At 58.5% G+C, this 25363-nt stretch overlaps 2 protein-coding genes across 2 annotated transcripts in view; one reads left to right on the plus strand and one right to left on the minus strand.

Annotated features, from left to right (window-relative positions):
• Pde6b (phosphodiesterase 6B) overlaps nt 1–18167 on the plus strand; it is a 36540-nt gene extending 18373 nt beyond the window's left edge. The window contains exons 4-22 of the mRNA XM_070021626.1: nt 2658–2798; nt 2884–2958; nt 3387–3451; nt 4062–4128; nt 4316–4363; nt 5089–5238; nt 5433–5576; nt 6189–6254; nt 8804–8950; nt 12109–12216; nt 12427–12536; nt 12698–12785; nt 13292–13392; nt 13790–13897; nt 14245–14308; nt 14525–14599; nt 15535–15618; nt 16601–16754; nt 18013–18167. Coding sequence (XP_069877727.1) covers nt 2658–2798; nt 2884–2958; nt 3387–3451; nt 4062–4128; nt 4316–4363; nt 5089–5238; nt 5433–5576; nt 6189–6254; nt 8804–8950; nt 12109–12216; nt 12427–12536; nt 12698–12785; nt 13292–13392; nt 13790–13897; nt 14245–14308; nt 14525–14599; nt 15535–15618; nt 16601–16754; nt 18013–18074 — 1857 coding nt within the window. The 3' untranslated portion in view covers nt 18075–18167. The remainder of the gene's footprint in view (nt 1–2657; nt 2799–2883; nt 2959–3386; nt 3452–4061; nt 4129–4315; nt 4364–5088; nt 5239–5432; nt 5577–6188; nt 6255–8803; nt 8951–12108; nt 12217–12426; nt 12537–12697; nt 12786–13291; nt 13393–13789; nt 13898–14244; nt 14309–14524; nt 14600–15534; nt 15619–16600; nt 16755–18012) is intronic.
• Nucleotides 18168–19790: 1623 nt separating this feature from the next.
• Atp5me (ATP synthase membrane subunit e) lies at nt 19791–22740 on the minus strand. Its single transcript, XM_070021625.1, has 5 exons — nt 22717–22740; nt 21511–21557; nt 20692–20746; nt 20366–20464; nt 19791–19873 (listed from the first exon to the last, which is right to left on the minus strand). The coding sequence occupies exons 2-5, from the start codon at nt 21544–21546 to the stop codon at nt 19848–19850; spliced, it is 216 nt and encodes a 71-aa protein (XP_069877726.1). The 5' UTR covers nt 21547–21557; nt 22717–22740; the 3' UTR covers nt 19791–19847.
• Nucleotides 22741–25363: the final 2623 nt, after the last annotated feature.

Here is a 25363-nt window from a genome sequence, read left to right on the forward strand (position 1 = left end):
GTGGGAGGCTGAAGCAGGCAGATCACTGGGTCCAGGGGGGCTGGGCTGAGGTGCCTGTGCCAGCCGGAGTCCATGCTAGGCTTGGGATGAATATGGGCACCTCCCAGGAGCCAAGGAGGATGGCAGAGGCTGGAAACAGAGCAGGTCAAGAAGGACGTGACCTGTCATCCTTGATACTTGGGAGGTGAAGGTGGGGTTGAGGTGAGAGGCCAGTCTTCTCAAAAAGACTCTACTTCAACCACAGCTGGACAGGGGACGTGCACCCGCTTTACCAGCTCTGGGAAGAACAGGGTTGGATACATGCCTGTCGTGCCCAGAAACGCAGGGTCACCTGTGCAGGAGGATCTGAGCCCCAGCTCTCTTGGAATTTTCTGACTACATTTGTGTTATAGGTTTCTAGTTTATTATATTGTGCTGTGAGAATATTTTGTTTGACTTTATTCTCATGATTTGGATAAGGTATGTTTTCTGACCCAAAATATAAGCTGTCTTGGTGAATGTTCCACGTGAACTTGAGAAGAAATTGTGTGGTGAAGTCACCTACAGATGGCAGTTGCAAATAGAGGAGGTGTGGCTCCACTTGAGCAAAAACAACCAAGCAAGAGCATGAGGCCCTGAGTTCAAGCCCAGCGCTCGCGCGCGCGCGCGCACGCACACACACACACACACACACACACACACACACACACGTAAACAGAGTGCATTACATACAATGATGATTTGGGTTAACCGTAAATGTCTGTGATGTACAGGCCGGCAGTGGGTTTACCCCAAGGGCACTCAGCTCTGGAGCTTGTGGATTTTCTGATGTACTTCCAATTCAGCTAAGTGCCTCTAAGGTTTCCTAAATCTTCCATGTGTCTTTTTTATATCTATCTAGTAGATCCCATGAAGATGTGGGTGGATGTAAAGCTGAATTTCAACTATATTATCAAGAACAGCCTGGGGCATCCATGCTTGACATTCTTCCTTCCCCCATTTCAAAACTGGCAGTGCAGTTTTGAACGCTTTTAGTTTTCCATCTCCTGCTCCAGCAGTGCAATAACTCTTAACTAACCTTAACTTCCAGTGGACAAGCAGGAGTGGCAGGGATGGAAAATATGAGAACCATGCTCCTCAGTGTGCGCTTTCTCTGAGGTTGCTGTGATTTGGGACAGTTAAGTAAATGCTAACTTAAAAATACACCTGTTTGCATTTGATTCCTAGCTGAAATGTTAAGAGATACCTTTTAAAAAATAATAGTGTCCTCAGGCCCTAATGGATCATGCTTTTAATCCTAGTTATTCAGAAAGCTGAGATCTGAGGACTGAGGTTTGGAGCCAGCCCAGGTAGGAAAGTTCATGAGACTCTTGTCTCCAATTAATCACCAAAAAGCCAGAAGTGGAGCTGTGCCTGAAGTGACAGAGTACCAGCCTTGAGCAAAGAAGCTAAGGGACAGCACTCAGGACCTGAGTTTGAGCTCCAGGACCAGCACACACACACACACACACACACACACACACACACACACACACGATGGGGGGTAATAAAAATAATAACAGTAATAATAGTAATGTCTGTTTTATTGTTAAAAGTTTTTAAAGGTCAAAGCAGAGGCTTTGACAGCTGAGGCAGGGGTGGACTGGGAGTGGACCGGAGAGTAGACAGGCTCTGGACTGTCAGGAAAGTTCCGGACACCCACCACTGCTCTTCTTGCTGCTACCCTCAGGAGTGAGCGCAGGGTCAAGACCACAGAAGGTGGTGATGCTTAGCTTTGGTGATGGAAGTGGTAGCCCGGGGGATGGGCGGGGAGGCCAGAAAGGCCCGTGTGCCCTCTCTGGTCCAGTCAGGGCCTGGCTTGGGGCGAGTGCCGTGCGTGGAGAGGCCCACGGTGGGGGTGATGGCAGGTGATGACGCGCAGCCATCAGGCGGGCAGAGAAGGGGGAAGGGGAGCCCGGGTTCGGCACCTGCTGGGTGGCACCTCCACAGAGGTGTGGCCAGGCACCTAGCCAACAGGCCAGGCTGCCAGGCCACCTCTCACCAAGGTCCCCAGGACCCAAGAGAGCTGGCAGGAAAGAGCCACCGTGGAGAAGGGGCTCAGACCTGGGCGGAACCCACTGGGGCTGGAAGCCCCAGGGGCGACAGGGTTCCCGAGGGACCCAGGCTTGAGAACACTGCTCAGAGTGGTGGGAGAAAAGTCCTGAAGCTGGTCTGGGCAGTGATGGATGTCCAGGCTGGTCTGGACTTCTCCAAGCTGTCACCTTCAGTCCACTCTGCTGAGACACAAAAGGGCTTGCCATCCAAAAGACGCAAGTTACCTCTGCAGACTTCAGTGTCCATGGGAACCTGCAGAGCAGACGGTCGGAAGCAGCTGCCCGGGCTTTGCTCTCCAGTGCACAGCATCATTCCCATTCCAGGTGTGGATGGGATGTGGCTGGGCTGGAGGCCCCACCAGTCCGCGGGGTCCCAGGGCCTCTCAAGGTCAGGGCCGCTGGTCCTGTGCTGCAGGAAGCCCTGAGTTATTCAGTGTTGGTCAGTGTCCTGGCCTCCGTAGCCAGCTGGCCCCCGCAGGAGTTGTGCTCAATCGTCTGTGTGCTTCTCCACACCACCCCAGGTGTAAGTGGACCCCTGCTGCTGCTGTCAGATAGCAAGGGCCAACACATGTATCACCCCTCCAGGTCCTGCTCTGGTCAGCCAACAAGGTGTTTGAGGAGCTGACGGACATTGAAAGGCAGTTCCACAAGGCCTTCTACACCGTGCGGGCCTACCTGAACTGTGACCGGTACTCAGTGGGTCTCTTGGACATGACCAAGGAGAAGGTGAGGCCGTAGGCCTTCGGGGGCTCCTCCCCGGCCTGGCCCACTCCGCAGGCCAACCCCTTCTCCTCTCTTCTTTTCTGCCCAGGAATTCTTTGATATATGGCCAGTGCTGATGGGGGAGGCCCAGCCGTACTCGGGCCCACGCACCCCCGACGGCAGGGTGAGTCAGCGGCCAGCGGGCCCTGCCCACGGCCGGGCTTCCAGGCCCACATGTCTGTCTGCCATCTTTCCCGCCAGCCAGCCCTGCCCTGGTGTGGGGGGCTTCCCTGCATCTGCTCTCACTTGCTGGGGCTTCTTTAAATCACGGTGACATCTTTCATCTTGAGACCATATATGCTGAGTGGAATATGAGCCTGGTTGGTGTGGGGTTGAATGGGACACAAGAAAGCTGAACGTGCATGAGTGTGTGCGTGCGTGTGAGTTTAGACAACCCATGTGCACATGGCGGGTCAGTCATCTATGCCTGCAATCAGCTACACATCTGAGACCTTGGGTGTGCACCTGAGTTGCTGGCTCTCTTCTCCCTCGGAGGGGACCTGATCAAGGAGCAGGCTAGGGGTCCCCATACTGATGTGCTTCGTTTTTCAGGAAATTGTCTTCTACAAAGTCATTGATTATATCCTCCATGGCAAGGAAGACATCAAGGTCATTCCGTAAGTGCCATGATTTAGAAGCAGCTCACCCTAGTGGCTCCTGTCCAGCCCCTAGAGTAGTGGGACCTGGGACTTCTCATGTGAGACGTGGGGAAGAGAGCAGGTAAGGGATCTGAGGCTGAGGCCTTCAGGCTTCTCAGCTCGCCAGCCCAGTCCTGGGAGGTGGTCTCCAGAAGGCAAGGACAGCAGCACACTCCATTCAGAGCCCAGTCCAGAACTCAGGGCAGGGCTCAGGCCGAGAGGGACTAAGGAAAGGGGTTGACCATTCTCTAGCCCCACTGCTGGGTGGCCATTGACGCTGTGATCCTAAACCTCTATCAGGACTCTGTCCCAGGCCCGCATTGGGCCGCAGCCTGAAGGCACATGGGCCAGGTCTGCAGAACGGTGCCGGCCCTGAAGTCCCAGAGGGTCTGTGGCAGGGAGCAGACCTGGCAGGGGAGGCCCCGGCATGATGAAGTGGGCAGGACCTCAAGCCAGCCTTCTCCTGACTTAGCAGCCTTCCAGCCCCACCCTGCCACCTCCGCCTGGGTCCAGAGAAGGGAGTGCAGTGGTCACACACTACCACGTCTAAAACCAAGTGCTTATCCTCTGACCTGTTTCTCCCCCTCAGCACACCCCCGGCGGATCACTGGGCCTTGGTCAGTGGCCTCCCAACCTACGTGGCAGAAAGTGGCTTTGTGAGTGCTGCCCCTGCCCGCTGCATGGCCGGCGCTGCCACCCTCCTTGCTGCCCCCTTCCTGTCCTTCCTGCCAGCCCCTGCTGCTCGCTTTGCGCTGTCGGAAGAGTGTCTTGCAGGGAGGCCGGGCCGGCCAGTGAGTGCGAGCCCAGATGCTCAGAATGAAACTGTTTCTGATCCTTTCACAGATCTGTAACATCATGAATGCCTCTGCAGATGAAATGTTCGCTTTTCAGGTACGTGTCTGCTCATCGGCAGAAACTGTGCATTCCTTAGGAAAGAAGTATTTTGGTCCAGAAATTATGGACTGGATTATTTTTTGCTGCTTAAGAAACAACTCTGAGCTAGGCTCCAGTGGTTCACACCTGTAATCCTAGTTACTCTGGAGGTAGAGATCTGAGGAGCACAGGTCATAGGTAGCCTGGGCAGGAAAGTCCATTAGACTACCTCCAATTGACCAGCAAAAAAGCTCGAAGTGGAACTTCGAGTGGCAGAGCTCCAGGTCTGGGCAAAAAAGCTAAGGGGGCTGTTCCCTTAGCTTAAACGCAGGCCCTGAGTTTAAGGCCCAGTACCTGCAACAACAGCAGCAGCAGAAGGAAGAGGAGGAGGAGAAGGGGGGAGAAGGAGAGAAGGAGGGAGGGACGGAGGGAGGGAGGGAGGAAGGACAAGAACAGGAGGAACTGGGCCAGTGTCCACGTTTCATTATCAGGCTCACATCCATGACAGGGAACAGGGCCCAGTGCACACAGAAATGTGAAGCTCTTTGTGGAGCAATCATTAAGAGCTTTAAGAGAAGGGAGTGAACGGCCCTCTTAGAGGTGCTTCTAAGGCACCCTGCGAAGCATGCTCTCGTGGGGAAGCACTCCCTTAATAGGGAACTTGGTGGCGTGGAGACCGCAGGCACAAATTCACAGGCAAGGCGGAGTGCAGAGATGGGACAGCTTGCCTTTCCCCCTTGCAGGAGGGGCCTCTGGATGATTCCGGGTGGGTCATCAAGAACGTGCTCTCCATGCCCATTGTCAACAAGAAAGAGGAGATTGTGGGGGTGGCCACCTTCTACAACAGGAAAGACGGGAAGCCCTTTGATGACCATGACGAAGTTCTCATGGAGGTGAGCGTCGCGTGCTGGGCTTCGGTGGGGCCTGGCACAGCGGTACAGGACGTGTGTCCATCCCTGTCCAGCACTGGACCAGGGTCTCGCTCACTGCGGGCCGCGGGAAGCCGGCCTCCTGAGGCACAGGGTCGCCCCCAGTAGGCACGCACCGGGGTGCGTGGAGATGAGGTAATGCTGCCCCTGCTTCCCAGTCCCTGACCCAGTTCCTGGGCTGGTCGGTGCTCAACACGGACACCTACGACAAGATGAACAAGCTGGAGAACCGCAAGGACATCGCCCAGGACATGGTTCTGTACCATGTGAGGTGTGACAAGGACGAGATCCAGGAGATCCTGGTACTGTGCCCAGCACTCCGGGGGGGGTACTGTGCCCAGCACTCCGGGGGGGTACTGTGCCCAGCACTCCAGGGGGGGGTACTGTGCCCAGCACTCCAGGGGGGGTACTGTGCCCAGCACTCCAGGGGGGGTACTGTGCCCAGCACTCCAGGGGGGGTACTGTGCCCAGCACTCCAGGGGGGGTACTGTGCCCAGCACTCCGGGGGGGGTACTGTGCCCAGCACTCCGGGGGGGGTACTGTGCCCAGCACTCCAGGGGGGTACTGTGCCCAGCACTCCATGGGGGTACTGTGCCCAGCACTCCACGGGGGGGGAATCAAGGAGCCTGGGAATCAGGACACATTCCTGGGGCCCTTCCAGCACCTCCACCTCATCCGTGAGCATGGCATGAGCACTGTCTCACGAGGTCCCACAGTGTGGTAAAAGGCAGCAAAGCAGAGGCCCATGATGGTGTCTGGGCCAAGGCGACGGCTGACTAGAGTGCTCAGGTCCTTGATCAGGTGCCCACGGTGTGAAGGTGACAAGCCACTCCATCGCTCGTGGGATGAAGGCCACCCTCTCGTCCTCACACTCCACCATTGTCACATGACTCACCTGTGCCATTCTCCATCAGCCCACCAGGGAACGCCTGGGGAAAGAGCCCGCCGACTGCGAGGAGGAGGAGCTGGGGAGAATCTTGGTGAGGCTTTGCCCTTTCTCTCCAGTCGCTCAGTGGCCACTGCCCACTCCCAGGGGTGGGAAGGGAGTCCTCCAGGGAAGCAGGTGGGATGAACACGCTGGCACCCAGATGATGTGTGTGTGGATGTGTGGTCCCAGGTGTGCCTACGCTGCTCCACAGCTGTGTGTCTCTGCAGTCTCGGCCCTGTGTGTCTCTGCAGTCTCGGCTCTGTGTCTCTGCAGTCTCGGCTCTGTGTGTCTCTGCAGTCTCGGCTCTGTGTGTCTCTGCAGTCTCGGCTCTGTGTCTCTGCAGTCTCGGGTCTCGGCTCTGTGTGTCTCTGCAGTCTCGGGTCTCGGCTCTGTGTGTCTCTGCAGTCTCGGCTCTGTGTGTCTCTGCAGTCTCGGCTCTGTGTGTCTCTGCAGTCTCGGCTCTGTGTCTCTGCAGTCTCGGGTCTCGGCTCTGTGTGTCTCTGCAGTCTCGGGTCTCGGCTCTGTGTGTCTCTGCAGTCTCGGCTCTGTGTGTCTCTGCAGTCTCGGTTCTCGGCTCTGTGTGTCTCTGCAGTCTTGGCTCTGTGTGTCTCTGCAGTCTCGGGTCTGTGTGTCTCTGCAGTCTCGGGTCTGTGTGTCTCTGCAGTCTCAGCTCTGTGTGTCTCTGCAGTCTCGGGTCTCGGCTCTGTGTGTCTCTGCAGTCTCAGTTCTCGGCTCTGTGTGTCTCTGCAGTCTCGGCTCTGTGTGTCTCTGCAGTCTCGGCTCTGTGTGTCTCTGCAGTCTCAGCTCTGTGTGTCTCTGCAGTCTCGGGTCTCGGCTCTGTGTGTCTCTGCAGTCTCGGCTCTGTGTGTCTCTGCAGTCTCGGGTCTTGGCTCTGTGTGTCTCTGCAGTCTCGGCTCTGTGTGTCTCTGCAGTCTCGGCTCTGTATGTCTCTGCAGTCTCGGGTCTTGGCTCTGTGTGTCTCTACAGTTTCAGGTCTTGGCTCTGTGTGTCTCTGCAGTCTTGGCTCTGTGTGTCTCTGCAGTCTCGGGTCTCAGCTCTGTGTGTCTCTGCAGTCTCGGGTCTCAGCTCTGTGTGTCTCTGCAGTCTCGGGTCTTGGCTCTGTGTGTCTCTGCAGTCTCGGCTCTGTGTCTCTGCAGTCTCGGCTCTGTGTGTCTCTGCAGTCTCAGGTCTCAGCTCTCTGTGTCTCTGCAGTCTTGGGTCTCGGCTCTGTGTGTCTCTGCAGTCTCAGGTCTTGGCTCTGTGTGTCTCTGCAGTCTCGGGTCTCGGCTCTGTGTCTCTGCAGTCTCAGGTCTCGGCTCTCTGTGTCTCTGCAGTCTCGGGTCTTGGCTCTGTGTGTCTCTGCAGTCTCGGGTCTCGGCTCTCTGTGTCTCTGCAGTCTCGGGTCTGTGTGTCTCTGCAGTCTCGGGTCTTGGCTCTGTGTGTCTCTGCAGTCTCGGGTCTTGGCTCTGTGTGTCTCTGCAGTCTCGGGTCTTGGCTCTGTGTGTCTCTGCAGTCTCGGGTCTTGGCTCTGTGTGTCTCTGCAGTCTCGGGTCTTGGCTCTCTGTGTCTCTGCAGTCTCGGGTCTTGGCTCTGTGTGTCTCTGCAGTCTCGGCTCTGGCTGTGTGTCTCTGCAGTCTCGGCTCTGAGGGTCTGTCCAGCTGGGGTTGACATCATGTTTACTCTGCTGATGGTTTGTGTGTTTTGCTTTGGCCTTTCTTTGGCCTCCTGACTTTTTCACTCACAGCTGGCATTCTAGTTCACACCTCTGTTTCTGGGTTTTTTTTTGTTTGTTTGTTTGTTTAGCTTTCTGTTGATTATTTGGAGACAAAAGTTTGAGGATTTATCTGTCCAGGCTGGCTCCAAACTGCAATTCTCAGGTCTCAGCATCCTGAGTAGCTGGGATGATAGGCATGAGCCACTAGCACCCAGCTACCAAGCCTCTTACCTGCCTACCTATCTTTTCTAGTACTACCCACGTCTCTGCAGGCGCAGGTTGGACCAAGTGTCCATTGATGCTGTCTCCCTATGGGACTGACCAAGGGCCTGTGGTCCCTACTGTGGATATATCTATGCATGTGTCTGGCATACCAGCATATGTTTCTCACAAAGAACACCCCTAGATCAACATGTCAGTCACATGATGCCTCATCTCTAGACCACTTGAATGACCCAGCAGGATTGCCAGACTGAACGTCTTACAGAACACCTTTGAGCGTGTGAGCATGCTGGACATGCTCTGAACACCGGTGGTGTGTGTGTCACCCTGTGGCTGTGTGTGGTCTGTGTGGGGCATGTCTGCACATGTGTACATTGTTCACTGTGGTGCATCCCTGCGTGTGCCTGTGTGCCTTTTCACGTGCGTATGTGCGTGTTTGCTTGCCCCACAGCACCTCCCTAACTGTCAGGTCACTGGGTAGGGAAGAAGAGAACCGGTTGGGCTTAGGCAATGCAAGCATCCTGGGGCATGCTGCAGGGTTGCAGGTAGACAGCCCCAGAGGTGCCTGGGGTATCTATCTACACAGAAGGTTCAGAGAAGAGAAAGGTCCAGAAACCAGTGGGCTGCAAATGGCTGCTTCGCTTAGCCCACAGTTCCTTCTGCAGAAGGAAGAGCTGCCGGGGCCCACCAAGTTTGACATCTATGAGTTCCATTTCTCCGACCTGGAGTGCACGGAGCTGGAGCTGGTCAAGTGCGGCATCCAGATGTATTACGAGCTGGGCGTGGTCCGCAAGTTCCAGATTCCCCAGGAGGTAGGGAGGTGTGGCCAGAGGCCCTGGGGTCCCACGGAGTGGGGGACGTAACTGAGGGCCCCAGCCCCAAGGAGGGGAGGGCGTGTGGCGTGGACAGTCTCACACCCCATGGGAAGTGTGGGGACACATTAGGTGCTGGGATGGATGGGTAAAATATAGTCAATATGCTTAGAATAAAGGATTGGATGTGGATGGGCAGGTGGGTGGATGGCTGTGTATGCGAATAAATGAGAGATGAATAGATGGGTGAATGGACATGTGGATGAATGGATGAATGACTAGATAGATGTTGGATAAGTAGATGGGTAGAAGGACATAAAGTAGGTTCAAGGATATATATGGGTGGGTGATGGTTCGATGAATAGGTGGATGGACATGTGGGTGGTGAATGGAGGGAAGAATGTGGATTAGTGAGGGATAAACGGTGGATGGCTAGATACCTGGATAGGTAGATGGATATATGGATAGATGAATAGGTGAATAGATGAATTGTTGGTTGGATGGATAATAATGGATACCTGGTGGATAGATGAGGTAGTAAGTGTTGGGTAGAAGAATGGATGGTAGATGGATGGCCGGACAGAAAATTTGATTAATAGGAGCTCCAAAAATGTTTTTATTGATGCACCATTGGCCAAAAAGGGGGGTTGAAAGCCGGGCGCTGGTGACTCACGCCTGTCATCCTAGCTACTCAGGAGGCTGAGATCTGAGGATAGCGGTTCAAAGCCAGGCTGGGCAGGAAAGTCTGTGAGACTCTTTTTGTTTGTTTGTTTGTTTGTTTTTGGGTCCGGTCGTGGGGCCTGAACTCGGCCTGGGCGCTGTCCCTCAGCTCTTCAGCTCAAGGCTAGCACTCTACCACTTGAGCCACAGCGCCACTTCCGGCTTTTTTTTCTTTTTGCTTATGTGGTGCTGAGGAATCAAACCCAGGGGCTCATGCATGGAAGGCAAACGCTCTACCACTGAGCCACCTTCCCAGCCCGTCTGTGAGACTCTTATCTCCAATAAACCACTAGAAAACCAGAAGTGGCACTGTGGCTCAAGTGGTAGAGCGCTCGCCTTGAGCTGAAGAGCTGAGGGACAGCGCCCAGGCCCAGAGTTCAGGCCCACGACCGACCAAAAAAAAGGGGGTTGGCATGGGGTAACAAAGGAAATTGAAGCAACCCCTCACTAAAGAGAAGGCACATGGCATCTAGGTTTGGGCCCAGGAGGCCCCTCGGGATCACTGCAGGGAAGAAGGGATGACCCCAGCTCAGGCCCCTCCGTTCTCCCTTCATCCCTGCTGTTCCACCTCCCTGGACCCTAGCAACCCCTGAGGACGCAAGCATTTTTCTTAAGCTCCTTGGGGAACAAAATTGGAAGCCTGACATTTCTGAAATTTTACTGAATTCTAAAGGAAAACAAAAAGGGAAATTTTATATAAAATATCAACAGAAACCAGGCTCCAGTGGCTCACGCCTATAATCCTAAGCTACTCAGGAGGCTGAGTTCTGAGGATTGTGGTTTGAAGCCAGACTGGGCAGAAAAGTTGTGAGACTCTCATTTCCAGAAAAGGCAAGAAGTGATGCTGTGGCTCAAGTGGTAGAGCACTAGCCTTGAGCAGAAGCAGCACAGGGACAGCACCCAGGCCCTGAGTTCAAACCCCAGGACTGGCTTTAAAAAAAAAAATCAGGGGCTGGGAAGGTGGCTCAGTGGTAGAGCGCTTGCCTTGCATGCATGAGGCCCTGGATTTGATTTCTCAGCACCACATAAGCAGAAAAAGCCAGAGATGGCGCTGTGGCTCAAGTGGTAGAGCACTAGCCTTGAGCTGAAGAGCTGAGGGACAGCACTCAGGCCCAGGCCCAGAGTTCAGCCCCATGACCAAAAAAAAAAAAAAAACCACAGAATAAAAATATTTTCAGGTAATTTTCTGACCCTAGCTGTTGCTACGGAGCAGCTAAGGGCTCCCTCGACCACATTCTCTCGCCCAGAGAAAACGGCTCCCAAGACCTTACATCTGTCTTGTTCAAGCATCCAGCCAATAACTAGTATTTTTTCTTTCCCTCATACCTCAAGGGTCCCTTTCCCATTTGGAACAGAGCCCTCAACTGGAGGCCCCAGATCCCCAGGGGCTGGAGGTTTTCTTGGCTCTGCAGGACAGGCAGACAGTGGCTGCAAGGGTTCAGAGGCAGGAGAGGCAGGAGGCCTCGGGGAGGCCTGGGGGAGGTGGGGGGCCACTGGGAGGCGGGGAGGTGGCCTCGGGGAGGCGGGGGGCCACTGGGAGGCAGGGGGGCCTCGGGGAGGCGGGGGAGGGCCACTGGGAGGTGGAAGGCCTCCGGGAGGCCTGGGGGAGGCTGGGTGGGGGCATGGGGGAGGTGGGGAGCCTGGGGGGGGCGGGGGCCTGGGGGAGGCAGGGGGGCCGCGGGGGCAGGGGGCCTCAGAGGGGGCTGGGGGGCCTGGGGGAGTCAGGGGAGCCTGGGGAAGGTGGGGGGCCTGTGGGGGGCATGAGGGAGGCGGGGAGTCTGGGGGGGCTGGGGGCCAGGGGGAGCATGAGGGAGGCAGGGGTCTGGGGGGGCGGGGGACCTGGGGGAGGCGGGGGTCTGGGGGGGCGGGGGCCTGGGGGAGGCGGGGGTCTGGGGGGGCCTCGGGGAGGCAGGGGGCCACTGGGAGGTGCGAGGCCTCCGGGGGGCCTGGGGGAGGCGGGAGGCCTCTAGGAGGGGCATGGGGGAGGTGGGGAGCCTGGGGGGGGCATGGGGGAGGTGGGGAGCCTGGGGGGGCATGGGGGAGGTGGGGAGCCTGGGGGGGCATGGGGGAGGTGGGGAGCCTGGGGGGGGCATGGGGGAGGTGGGGAGCCTGGGGGGGCGGGGGCCTGGGGGAGTCAGGGGGGCCTGGAGGAGGTGGGGGGGCTGTGGGGGGCATGAGGGAGGCGGGGGTCTGGGGGGGGCAGGGGGAGCATGGGGGAGGCAGGGGTCTGGGGGAGCAGGGGATCTGGGGGAGGTGGGGGGTCTGGGGGAGTGGGGCCTGGGGGAGGCGGGGCGGGGGTGGGGCCTCCAGGAGGCAGGAAGCCTCGGAGAGGCAGGTGTCGGGTGACAGCCATGGCGCAGGTTCTGCCAGAGCCACAGATGAGGCTCTGGGGGCCCTGTGGGGAGGGCCCAGAGCCCACACCTCCTCTCCTCCCCCAGGTTCTGGTGCGGTTCCTGTTCTCCGTCAGCAAAGCCTACAGGAGAATCACCTACCACAATTGGCGCCACGGCTTCAATGTGGCCCAGACCATGTTTACACTGCTCATGGTGCGTCGAATGGGTAGGACAGGGTCACACACAAGGCTGGTAGAGTGTCCAGGCCACCTTCCTCCTGGTCCAAGGGCCTCCCAAGCCGGGGCCGGAGATGACCTGGCAGGGCAGAGGCGGTGAGATTCCCCCAGGTCTGGGCACCTTATGCAGCACTGACGGGAGGTGACGGACCAACAGCAGGAGCCAAGCATGCACCTGTCCCCACAGACAGGCAAACTGAAGAGCTACTACACAGACCTGGAGGCCTTCGCCATGGTCACCGCCGGCCTATGCCATGACATCGACCACCGCGGCACCAACAACCTGTATCAGATGAAGTAGGCACTGGGGCCAGGCTCACGGGGGCCACGCGGACCGCACGGCATGAGGCTCTGGGGTTGGTCTGCACAGCCTGGCAGCTGGCTCCAAGCGGAGCTGGCTTCAGAGCACGGCGCATCTTCTTGTCCTCTGACCCCATTTTTATTTACACTTCCAACAGATCCCAGAATCCCCTAGCCAAGCTGCACGGCTCCTCCATTTTGGAGCGGCACCATCTGGAGTTTGGCAAGTTCTTGCTGGCAGAGGAGGTTTGCACTTTAACTCAGTACCTGATCTTGGGGGCTGGGGTAACCAGGGCATGCGGGGACAGGTGAACCTCAGGCCCTGGGAAGTAAGGGTTCATGAGAAAGAGCTGCAGAACAGGTAGCTGGAGATGGTGCGTGGGGAAGGGCGGCATCCAGAGGGGCAGCAGCCAGAAGCAGCCGGGGGCAGGGGGGAGGAGGTGTGGGGGGGTCTCAACAGAGGAGGCGGGTGCACCCACCGCCCCAGCACCCTCCTGCGACAAGGACCTGTATGTCCACCTGGGTCCAGAGCTGACAGCCCACAGCGGAAGCCCACGACAGGGAATGGGCAGGAAGGGAAGGAGCCATCCTCACTTGGAGAAGCTGCAGCTTAGGACAGGCTGTCTGGAGTGCCACAAGCGAGGTCCGGGCTGCAGTGAGAGGCGACAGGCCCACCCGAGAACCATCAGAGCAGGGGACTGTGGGTGTCACCTACCAAGACCCTGAGGCAGATCCATGTTCTCCCCCTGCAGAGCCTGAATATCTACCAGAACCTGAACCGGAGGCAGCACGAGCATGTGATCCACCTCATGGACATTGCCATCATCGCCACCGACCTGGCCCTCTATTTCAAGTGCGCACTGTGCAGCGGCTGCAGAGGGCCCTGGGTGGCAGGGGGGTGTCTCTTAGCAGTAAGGGGGGGTCCTGGGCAGTGGGGGTGCCTTGGCAGAAAGGGGGAGTCCTGGGCAGTGGGGGGTCCTGGGCAGTGGGGGTGCCTTGGCAGAAAGGGGGAGTCCTGGGCAGTGGGGGCTCCTGGGAAGTGGGGGGTCCTGGGAAGTGGGGGTCCCTTGGCAGTAAGGGGGGTCCTGGGCAGTGGGGGTCCTGGGCAGTGGGGGGTCCTGGGAAGTGGGGGTCCCTTGGCAGTAAGGGGGGTCCTGGGCAGTGGGGGTCCTGGGCAGGGCAGGGTCCTGGGTAAAACATGGCAGGTGTGACTGCTCTGCTACCTGCCTTCCCCCCTTCTTGGGGTCCAGGAAGAGGACAATGTTCCAGAAGATTGTGGACGAGTCCAAGAACTACGAGGACAAGAAGAGCTGGGTGGAGTACTTGTCCCTGGAGACAACACGGAAGGAAATTGTCATGTGAGATGTGGGCAAAGGTGGCAGATCCACAGCTGGCCACTTAACCCTGTAGACCTCCTGGACACATAGACAGAGGACGCCAGAAAGATAATGGCTCTTCAAATGGTTTATTGAGGCTTGGGAGTAAATCTTCTGCCCCTATCTGTCCTCAGTTCTAGAGGAGACATCAGGATCAGATGGACACTTGGTTTAAGGTCTTGGTACCCACACGCTTCATGTTTGGTTCCCCTTCTTTACACATAAGGAACTGTGGTTGGAGGCTGCTCCTTCCCTGGCCATGTCTTAGGAGCCTCTGGGAACATCTACTCTTCACTCAGTAAAACCATGTATGTTCTGCCTGTTTGCAGGGCCATGATGATGACTGCATGTGACCTGTCTGCCATCACCAAGCCCTGGGAAGTCCAGAGCAAGGTCAGGACTAGCAGAGAGTCCTAGGGCTGCATCTGAGAGCTGCAGCGGGGGACAGCGGTTATGGGCCACTGGGGCCTGGGGCTGCCAGAACACAGCAGTGGGAGGTGCACAGGCGCTGCTGGCCCAGCAGAACCCCGTGGGCTGGAGGGGAGGCCTGGAGAGGAGGCCCACCTGCTCCTGAGTGCAGAGCCCCACCCTGACCCTTCTTGCCCCCAGGTTGCTCTTCTGGTAGCCGCTGAATTCTGGGAACAAGGTGACCTGGAAAGGACAGTCTTGGATCAGCAGCCCATCGTAAGTGCTGCTTCCAGAGGTTTCTACCCTGACAAGTGATTCGCTTTACTGTGGTGCTCAGGACCTTTGGGACATTTTTAACCTCACTTTATGAAGATTCTATAGCATGAATTGTGTGGGTCAGCAGCTTGCAGAAGAGGCTGGTGTGGGTTAGGACACACAGAGGGGTGAGTCTGGGAAATTGAAGGATTTAGGCAGCTGTGGGACAAGGTGACCCGCACAACAGTCCTAAGGGGAGTGCAGAAAAGCCTGAGACAGAGGTTCACGGCAAGACAGATGCTGGGTCAGTGAGTCGAGACTGACTGCGAGGACACGGGGGACACCCAAATGGACACTGGGGACAAGGACGGACGGGGCTGCTTCACACCTGTGGGAACTGGGGACAATCAGGGCTGCTTCACCCCTGCAGGAGAGTCTTGCAAAGTAACTCCAGTGTGAAGAGCCGTCTGGAGCAGACTTGGGGCCTTATTCTCAAGGAAAGGGGGGCGTGAGCCAACTAGCAATAGTTAATTAAAAACAAAAACTAAGCAGCAAAGCTGGTCATCTAGGACCTGGCCTCAGTGCCTGCGGGCTTCACTCTCGCTGCACCGAGCCCTGGCTCAGAGGAGCTGCGGGAGACACGAGGGCTACTCAGAGCAGCAGCCCGGCAGCACCAAGAGCAGCCCCCAGAACGCATCTTGGTCCTGGACAGCCGGTCAGCACCAGGGACAGTGTTCCCAGTGGCACCAGCGACTGCTGGGGCTCACAGAAGAGCTTGGTGAACACACTGGAGCCCACAGGGGACGCCAGGGCCACCTGACAGCTGACCCCCCAAGCTGGGATCCATCTTGCCCCTGCCCTCGCATCTCCGGGAACCCCTTCACCTGAGTTGTAGGGCTGGGCGGGAGCCTGAGGTGATGATACTTATGTCATCAGCTGCCTGTTTCTCCCACAAGCCCATGATGGACCGGAACAAAGCAGCTGAGCTCCCCAAGCTACAAGTCGGCTTCATCGACTTTGTGTGCACATTCGTGTACAAGGTATGCAGCTGTGGCCTTATTCTGTGTTGGATAGGGCAGAGTGGAGGAGGCATGGGAGGGAACTTGCATGCCTAACCACAGAAGGCGGAAGAGAAGAGACCATCACAACCAGCATGCACCCCAGTGGCCAGCCCTGACCTGGCCTCAGAACTGCAGCCCTGAGCACTTCCCTGGCAGAAATTCCTGGCTCACCTCAGGTCACACAGGTCACTGCTTCTGAGAGCCCCTCCCACCCACAGCCCAGTCTTTAGGCAAGGACGCAGCCTGCCTGCAGGGTCTGAACTCTCAAGGGTAGGTCTGGGTCTGTCTGTCATCACCAGTGCACCCTGCCTGAAGGCAGCCACATTCCCACAGCTAGTACCCTGGTGAGCCCTTTAAGTTTGCTGTTTGGTTCCCAAAGACCTGGGGCAGAAATTGCAAAGCCCCTGTGGTGCGGCGGCACTGCACCGGGCTCCAGACTGCTGTGGCATATGGCCCGACTGACTCCACCTGTAAGGACGATGTCTGGCTCTAAGTGAAGTTAGTCCTGACCAGCCAGGCAGAGCCGAGGACCCTCCCTCAGCCGGCGGTCACAGGCCCCAGCCCCTCAGTGGGTACCTACTGCCTCCCTCCGCCCCTCCACACCATGTAACATACATGTGCACGTGTAGTGTGTAACTGTGATCTGCAGTGTGCATGTGGCTGTGCATCTGTGATAGGTGCATGTGAGAAAACATGCTAGGGGCCCACCTGCTCTCAAAGGGAGCCTCCTGCTGCCCTGACCCCTCCCACGTCCACGGGTTCCACTCCATTCCCGGGACCCTCCTGCCAAGACGGTCTACAGCACTCCTTCCATGAAGCAGCTCTTTGCACAAGGTCTCAAGCCTGTCCTCTCCGTGAGGCTTTGCTGGTTCTCCAGCGAGGGCTGGAGGAGAAAAGGAGCGAAGGCCTGAGCCTGCCCGGGCAGTGTGACAGTGCCGCGACTTCTCATGGTTCCCTCCAGGAATTCTCCCGTTTTCATGAAGAAATCCTGCCCATGTTCGACCGACTGCAAAACAACAGGAAGGAGTGGAAAGCACTGGCTGATGAGCATGAGGCCAAAGTCAAGGCTCTGGAGGAGAAGAAGAAGGAAGAGGAGAATGTAGCAGCCAAGAAAGGTTGGGCACCCTACCCCCCGCTAGAGCTGTGCATGGCAGAGAACAGCTGAGTGACTTGGAGATAAGGACGCTTCCGAGAGCCCAGTGGCTGGTGTGCGGCTCAGAGACTCCCCGCCAGACACCGCTGCTCACACCACACAGCGCATTCCCAAACAGGAGCTCATGCTCTGTACAGGGGAAGTCTGTTCCCCAAACTCCTGATAGCCCTTTGTCCCAAGTTAGGCATGGGTGGGGACACAGGCTAGTAACCTCAGCCCGTGAAGGAGGAGGATTATGAGTTTGAGGTCAGCCAAGGTTATATAGCAAGACCATGTCTAAAAAAAAAATTCTCGCTGGATGCAGATGGCTCACACCTATAATTCTAGCTACTCAGAGGGCTGAGATTGGGATCTGAGGATCGCACTCTTTTTTATTTATTTTTTTGGTCCGGTCGTGGGCCTGAACTCTGGGCCTGGGCGCTGTCCCTCAGCTCTTCAGCTCAAGGCTAGCGCTCTACCACTTGAGCCACAGTGCCACTTCCAGCTTTTTTTTCTTTATGCTTATGTGATACTGGGGAATCGAACCCAGGACCTCAGGCATGGAAGGCAAGCACTCTACCACTGAGCCACCTTCCCAGCCCCATGGATCACATTCTTCAAAGCCATCCTGGGCAGACAAACCTGAGTGACACATCTCCATTAACCACCAAAAAGCCAGAAGTGGAGCTGTGGCTCAAGTGGTAGTAAGCATGAAGGCTCAGGGACAGCACCCAAGCCCCGAGCTCAAGCCCCAGGACTGACACCAAAAAGAAAAAAAAAAGTTATATAGCAACAGGAAATCCAGCCACACTTCCATTAAGCTTCTGAAGCAAAACAGCAAGCCCAAAACAAAAGGCACAGATTTGAGCAAAGCAAACATTGTCTTTCATGATGTCATTTCTTTCCATCCCACAACCCGGCTAGGACTCAGTTGAGAGTTAGCGCACCCAGGTCAGCCAGTAACACTGTATCTTCACTGGCGTCTGGCAACCCTCGCTGTTTTTCTCCTTCCTGCCTTCTTGTGCCACGGGGTAAGAGACCAATGTGAGCCAGGCAGCGTGAGGGTCATGGCAGGCCAAGACCGAGAGTAAGCAGGGCATGGTGTCAGCAGGGCTCAAGCATTAGCTGAGACTCAGCAGGTAATCCGCTTGGACTGACCACACACCCAGCTCAGCCTCTCCTGCTGGCCTGGTAGAGGGCATGGGGCAGAGACGGCAATGAAGGTTCTGTTTGTCTTGTAGTGGGCATGGAAGTCTGCAATGGTGGACCGGCGCCAAAGTCTTCTACCTGCTGTATCCTGTGAGCTCTGGACCGGGCTGCCAATCCCTCCTGCTACCGCTACTTACACACTGGACCCTGCCTCTGCAGTCTGGTATATGTTAGAAAGCAAAGAAAATGATTGAGCATAACTGAGTATTTTGAAACTAAGGTTGTGTTTTTTATAAACTAAAGCCAACTGTGACTAACCTAGGTGGTAGCCCACGTAACTAATCAGTTTTTTGTTTTTGCTGGTCCTGGGGATCAAATTCTGGGCTTGGTTCTGTCCCTGAGCTCCTTTTTGCTCAAGGCTAGGACCCACCACTTGAGCCACAGTGCTACTTCTGGCTTTTTCTGCGATTAATTGGAGATTAGTCTCACAGATTTTCTTGCCTTGGCTGGCTTTGAACTGTGATCCTCAGATCTCAGCCTCCTGAGTAGCTATCACAAGTGTGAGCCACTGGTGCTCCACTCACCAGTTTTTCAGATAGTTTCCACAAGGAGATCTCTAACTTGGGTCGGTGAACTGTTGAGTGGAACCATCCAGAACCAACATGTACATATGTGTATATACCTATATGGTAGACAGCATCCACATACCCCATCTTGTTTAGCAAAATCATGCCCAGGAACTCAAAATAAAACTCGACCTGCTCACTTTTTACAAAGTAGAATCATTGTGACCTAGTCAGGACATTCTACCACAAAGGTCAAGGCCATGAATAGCGAGAGCAGTAATCCAAACAGAGGTCTGAGGGGAAGAATTATACTAACCACTGGAGTGGAACTTGAAGCTCAGCCTCCTACCAGCAAGGCCTGCGGCCTGCACAGCCCGCACTCTGCGTGACTTCATGTAGGCAAGCCGGGAAGGAGCAGCAGAGGCAGTTCACCGGGATTCATTGTACAAGGAAAAAAGGCTTCTAACTCACAGTGACCGGAAACATCTGTTCCCTTGATAGTCAACTGGATAGGGTCATTCCTGAGAGCAGAGGGGAGGGTGGACACGCCCAACATTATCATCTACCTGCTACAAACAGGAGCCAGTTTAGTATTTGTTTTCACCTCAGTGACTTTTGAGAGAGTATAGCAAGGACCAAGGGGTACAGGACCTGGCAACACCATAGACCCAGGTGCTGCATACCAGGTGGTAGTGGGGGGGGGGGGGGGCCCACTGGAGAATCAAACAACACCTTAACATACAGGGCTCTGAGTTCATGTAGTCGCACCTCTTCACTCACTTTACAGAACGGGGGAAACACATTTGGGGCCCCAGCCCTGAGATATGTGCTCAAGGCATAAAGCTGGAAAATAGCCACAACCACCTCGTCCACTCCAAACCTACAGCCCAGGGTCTGGCCTGCACTTAGCAAGCAGGAGCCTGGGGGTTCCCTGGGGAAAGAACACCTCAGGAAGAACTCAGCTCACTTCTCTGAGCTTTCGTCTCAAGACCAGCCAAGACTCCATCACCTAGAGAACTGGACTGGGCAATGAATACACACTCCCATGCAGGACCCTCCTGTGTCCTATGCCTATCCAGGGACAGAGCAAACTGCACTCTGTCCCCTACCGCCGTGTGCGCGTACACACTCCAACCCGTCCCAGACAGAACAAGCACTAGTTTTGTCTTTCTGTACTTTCAGTGTGCCAACTACACTTTAGGTCTGTACCAAATGATTCTTAGTTCTTTCAAATTTCCCTTAGGCCCCCACAATCAGGAAAATAATCCAACTGCTTGGGACAGTAAGGAGAGGGAGCCAGAGCATCACAAACCAAATTTTTATTCATCCGATGGGGCTGGAAATGGCAGAGCTGGTGCCTCTCACTTAAGTATGCTGTCTTCCTGGGCTGAAAGGTCAGAAGAGACAAAGTGTCAGACATTATTGTTCTCTGAGGCCACCTTAGAGAACCTTGGGGTTTCAGTTTCCAAACTACCCAGATTCTGGAAGTGGTGCTGTGGCTCAAGCGGTAGAGCACTCGCCTTGAGCTGAAGAGCACAAGGACAGCGCCCAGGCCCAGAGTTCAAGACTCAGACTGACAAAAAAAAAAAAAAAAAAAAACCTCCAGGTAACGTGACTTGGGTCTGCTGGGGTCAGCTGCTCTGTTGTGTCCTCTCTGGACCGGGTGCAAGTGGCCCAGAGAGATGGGCGCCGTCCCCCAGGCAAACTGCCACACGCCCCCCCCAGCCTGGCACGCGGAACCCTGGGTGGTGGGAAGGGACACCCTCCATCCCTCCCTCCGCCAGTCCTCCCTCCCTCCCTCCACGAGCCCTCCCCTAGCCCTCACTGGGCGGGCAGCGGGCTAGGGCCGCCCCGGCGTGGGGGCTCGGGCCGGCCGTACCTTCGGCCAGCTGCCTCTCAATCCGCTTCAGCTCGTCCTGCCTCTTCTTCTCCTCCGCCGCCACCCTCCTCTCCTCCTCCGCGCGGGGCTTCAGGTAACCTGGAGCGCGGGGTCAGCCTCCGAGCGGGGCCGGGCTTCCCCGAGCCCCCGACCCTCCGAGCCTTCCGAGACCCCTGCGGCCCCCCCCCCAGCCCTCCGAGACCCCCGACCCCCCGAGCCCCCCATCCCCCCGAGCCCTCCGACCCCCCGATCCCCTCCGAGACCCCCGACGCCCCCCAGGCCCGCGCCCGCCCTCCCGCTTCCCCCCCGCCGCCCGCCCGACTCACTGTGGCGCTTGGCTCCGTAGGCCATGCCGAGGACCAGGGCGGAGTAGCGACCGAGCTGCGGGACAGAGGGGGGCTGAGCACCGTGCGAGGGGGGAGGGACCGGGGGGGAGGGGGGAGGGGGGAGGCCGGGCCGCGGGGAGAGGACGAGGGCAGCCGCGCCGGGCCGGGCCGGGGTGGGGTGGGGGCTGCAGCAGGCCGGGCCGCGGGGAGGGAGCCCGGGCCGGGGTGGGGGCTGCAGCAGGCCGGGCCGGGGTGGGGGCTGCAGCAGGCCGGGCCGCGAGGAGGGAGCCCGGGCCGGGGTGGGGGCTGCAGCAGGCCGGGCCGCGAGGAGGGAGCCCGGGCCGGGGTGGGGGCTGCAGCAGGCCGGGCCGGGGTGGGGGCCGCGGGGAGGGAGCCCGGGCCGGGGTGGGGGCTGCAGCAGGCCGGGCCGGGGTGGGGGCCGCGGGGAGGGAGCCCGGGCCGGGGTGGGGGCTGCAGCAGGCCGCGGGGCCGCGGGGAGGGAGCCCGGGCCGGGGTGGGGGCCGCGGGGAGGGAGCCCGGGCCGGGGTGGGGGCCGCGGGGAGGGAGCCCGGGCCGGGGTGGGGGCCGCGGGGAGGGAGCCCGGGCCGGGGTGGGGGCCGCGGGGAGGGAGCCCGGGCCGGGGTGGGGGCCGCGGGGAGGGAGCCCGGGCCGGGGTGGGGGCCGCGGGGAGGGAGCCCGGGCCGGGGTGGGGGCTGCAGCAGGCCGGGCAGGGGTGGGGGCTGCAGCAGGCCGGGCCGCGGGGAGGGAGCGGGTCGGGTCAGGCGGGGCCGCCGCACACGGCCCCGAAGCTGGGTTCACCTTGATGAGCGGAGACACTTGCACCGGCGGCACCATCTTGCCCCGACCTTCACACCGGAAGCACAACGAGGGAGAAGGGTGAACCCTCGCGGCGGGGAGGCCCCGGAAGGCGCATGCGCCGCCCCGGGGCGCCCCCTGGCGGGCGGAGGGCGGGGGCGGGGCTGCGCCTGCGCGCTGCCCCGTGCGGGGCGGGGCGACGCCGCCCCGGGCTGACTTCCCTCTTCCGCGGGGCGGGTGCGGGCCGCTCGGCTCTGAGCCGCGGGCGCTGCAGCGGTTCTGGTCGCGGTGGGGCGGCCACGAGGCAGCCGCCTTCCCGGCCCTGCGGCGACCCGGAAGGGCCGGGGTCCGCGCAGGCCCGAGCCCCGCCGCCTCCACGCGGGCCCTCCGCCGCCCGCCAGCCCGCCGTCCTCCCGCCTCGATCTGGGGTCGGGACGGTCTGGTCGGAGTCCCGCACCCCGGCCCGGCCCCCTTCCCCCGGCCCCGCACCCCGCCCTGCACCCCCGGCCCCCTTCCCCCGGCCCCGCACCCCGCCCTGCACCCCCGGCCCCATTCCCCGGGCCCCGCACCCCCGGCCCCATTCCCCGGGCCCCGCACCCCCGGCCCCATTCCCCGGGCCCCACACCCCCGGCCCCCCTCTCCCGGCCCCACACCCCGGCTCCCATCCCCCCGGCTCCACACCCGGGCCGGCACCCCGGCCCCCCTCTTCCGGCCCCCATCCCCCCGGCCCCGCACCCCGGCCACCCCGCCCCGCACCCCGGCCCCCATTCCCCCCGGCCCCCCGCACCCCGGCCCCCAATCCCCCCGGCCCCCCTCTCCCGGCCCCGCACCCCGGCCCCCCTCTCCCGGCCCCGGCCGTGCGTGGCCGCGTGGCCTCCCCGCCGTGGGCCGGCCTGGCTCCCGGGCCCACACTGGTGACCGGGCCCCGGAGCGGGCGCTGCCGGCCTGGCCGGCGCTAGCGATGGCTGCACAGCCCTGGCCCTTCCCGGAGGCAGACCGGCCTCCGGCCCTCTACCCGGATGGCACTCCCAGGAGGCAGCGGAGCCCCTGAGAGTGACCTTCAGGCCTGGGCGGCCGCAGGACCCTTCTCTGCTCCTTGGACAGAGCCATCCATCCTAGTCCGCCCTGATGAAGCCCCTGGCCCGCACTCCACACCGGGTCTCCGCCTCCCAGCCCCTCCCAGCCCCTCCTAGACCTCCTAGGTCATACAGGTCACCCGGACAGTAGCCGGTGCTTCTCACTCCTCCCTGTGAGAAGGGGTCTGGCCGGCCCCCTCGCCCGACAGTAAACCTTTTCTTGTTCTCTGTGCCTGGATGTCTGCGTGGTTCTCTGGCAAAGTCTAATTAATATTATTTAGCTATCACCATGCCAAATCCTTCCCCTGTGTGTCTGATCTAGAGGTACTGGCCTTCTGGATGGAATGCCTCCTGGGAGCTGGAAGCAGTCTGTACACTCAGCCCCTCCCCTTCCTGCAAGCGGTTGGATTACCTCCGATGACCAAATGAGTTTCCCTTCACCTGATTGTAAAATAAATCAAACTTCCAGAATGGAAAGTGAATGTCTCTGGGGCCCAAGGCGTGTAGGACAGAGGGGGAGTACATACAAACCACTTGAGGGTGCTGATAGAGGAGACACATATGCATGCAAGCGCACACAGACACCACGAGCTCGAGCACCCAAGGAAGACCTCTGGCTGCCCCCCACAGCCCCAGGCTCAGGGTCTTTCTGGAGGTAGAGTGGTTCTACCTGGCTCAGGACACCTCGGGACGGATCTTGGGATACAGTTGGGGTCGGCTGTGTACAGAATGCCAGTACTCTGGCTGTGTTGCTATCTTTAGTGCTGAGCACAGTCTTTACCCTCCCTGGGGGCTCTGTAGCCCTTCTCATTTTCCAAACTTCCCACTCCTACAGCCAGCCCTGCAGGGCCAAACCCAGAGCTGGCCAGGCCCTTCCTCCCAGCTCCTGTCCTGCGCCTGGCCATGGGTATCCCCTCTGATCATTCCTCTCAAGCCCCCTGAGTCCTGTTCAAAGGTTCTATCAGCCCTACAGATCTTTGATAACCTCCTAGATGTGACCAACTGAGGCACAAGGGAAGAGGACGTCACAGCGGACATGGCAAGTGCACTGTGACTCAAAGACATGCTGGGGGGGAGCACCCACCTTTCAAAATCACACAGTGAGATCGTGGGCTCCCACCTGCCCACCTCACCCTCCCTCCAGCCTGTGGCCTGCAGTCCCCATCTCCTCCGTACGCATGCTCGCTTCAGGTGCCAGTGTCTGGCACCAACAGCAGGCTGCTTGCCAGACCCTTTCCACCCACTCTGCCTGTCAGGCTAGGAATAGGGTAGTACCTGGGCACCAGGCTAAGTGACTCCATCCCAGCTGACCATCCATCTCAGAAACATTATCCTTGTGGGCCAGCCAAAGAGATGGTGACTCAAAGGTCAGAAGAAGCCTTAGGGACAGGGTCATGGGTCTTGCCAGCATGTAAGGACAGCTGGGAAGCCCCCACAGGTACAGAGTGCTAGACAAACTTAGGCCTTTGTGCCGATCTGGGAAAGGGCCCCTTCCTCTGTACTTCCTGCAGCCCCAGCAGAACCCAGGCACTCCCCAGGGCTCCGTGCCCAGGTCCTAGCCAGCAGCATGGGCGGTGCCATGGACTGCAGCAAAATAAAAAAAGTCCTGGTGCCTGGGGATGCCAGGAAGCAAAGGGGAACCGAGGGCTCACTCTGCGGTTGTTCCCGGCCAAGACCGTGTGTGTGTGTGTGTGTGTGTGTGTGTGTGTGTGGGGGGTGTGTGTGTGTGTGTGTGTGTGTGTGTGTGTGTGTGTGTGTGTGTGTGTGTGTGTGTGTGTGTGTGTGTGTACTCATGTAGACATGCAGGTGTGGACAGGATAAAGAAAACCTCATTCAGGTTCAGGAAACCTGATCCTAGAACAAGCCTATTCTTGGAGTCTCATTTTCTTTGGGGCTGTCTTAGGCTCAACACCAAGAGGCAGCTGTGAGCTCCATGCCTTACCAGGTCCTCTAGGGGTCTCTGCATTTCCTCTAAAACCCAGGCATTGGGACTGAGGGCTGCCCAGACCCCTTCAGCCTGGACTCCTCCTCTCACCTCCCAAATTATGGGGTGCCTGTGAGGGTTCTCCCAACTTCCCAGAGACCTCAGCTACTGTGCTCCTAACTCAGGCCAGCAGGAAGACCAAGAAGGAAGCAGGACTCTGTGTGCCCAGTGGGCATCCTCAGTGTCCTCCAGCTTCAGCAGACCCAGATTCAGTTCAAGGAGGTGAGACAATCTTCTTTCACAGGGATGCTTGGCCCAGCCGGTCTGGAGGATCTGTATGGACCTTTGGCTGCCTCTCCTCTTTGTGGGGCTGAGGAGTGGGTCACAGGGAATGGGGCCCAGGACAGGGTGAAGGAGGCCACCAGGAGCAACACCAGGAGCAGGCCTGGCCTTGATCCCTAGGCATTGACGCTCAGGGATCAGAACCAGGGGGGCTTCTTGACAAGGAGGACCTGGAAGGCACTTATGCCTCACAGAGCAGCTACAATGGAAGGGAAGCATGGCCCAGACATGGCCTAGCATTCCCGGTGGACAGGGAATCTGGAATGGGCTTGGGACAGGAACTGCACGGAGGGGCTAATGCTCTCATGGACACCATGTCATCCCAGCCTGTCCCACACCATGGGACACATTGTTCTCAGCCCAGGGAGGGATGCAAGGGGCTTCTAACACACAGAAAGCATTCTGGTTTCTCCCTGGGGTGAGGGTTCCCAGTGACGAGGTCTTCCTTTGGCCTTCTTATACCTGAGCATGCAATAAGTCCTTAACCACGTCCCAGTTCTTTTCCTCCTCTGGT

The sequence above is a fragment of the Dipodomys merriami genome, unplaced genomic scaffold (assembly GCF_024711535.1).
Source record: "Dipodomys merriami isolate MVZ:Mamm:240054 unplaced genomic scaffold, mDipMer1.0.p SCAF_143, whole genome shotgun sequence".
Lineage (NCBI taxonomy): Eukaryota > Metazoa > Chordata > Mammalia > Rodentia > Heteromyidae > Dipodomys > Dipodomys merriami.

What these genes read in the sequence shown, in the direction of transcription:
- Atp5me (XM_070021625.1), bottom strand. Translation starts at nt 21,546, where the DNA reads ATGGTGCCGCCGGTGCAAGTGTCTCCGCTCATCAAG. An exon ending in CTACGGAGCCAAGCGCCACA is followed by an intron (nt 20,465 to 20,691) that starts GTGAGTCGGGCG and finishes CCCGCGCTCCAG; the next exon opens with GTTACCTGAAGCCCCGCGCG. An exon ending in TGAGAGGCAGCTGGCCGAAG is followed by an intron (nt 19,874 to 20,365) that starts GTACGGCCGGCC and finishes CTGACCTTTCAG; the next exon opens with CCCAGGAAGACAGCATACTT.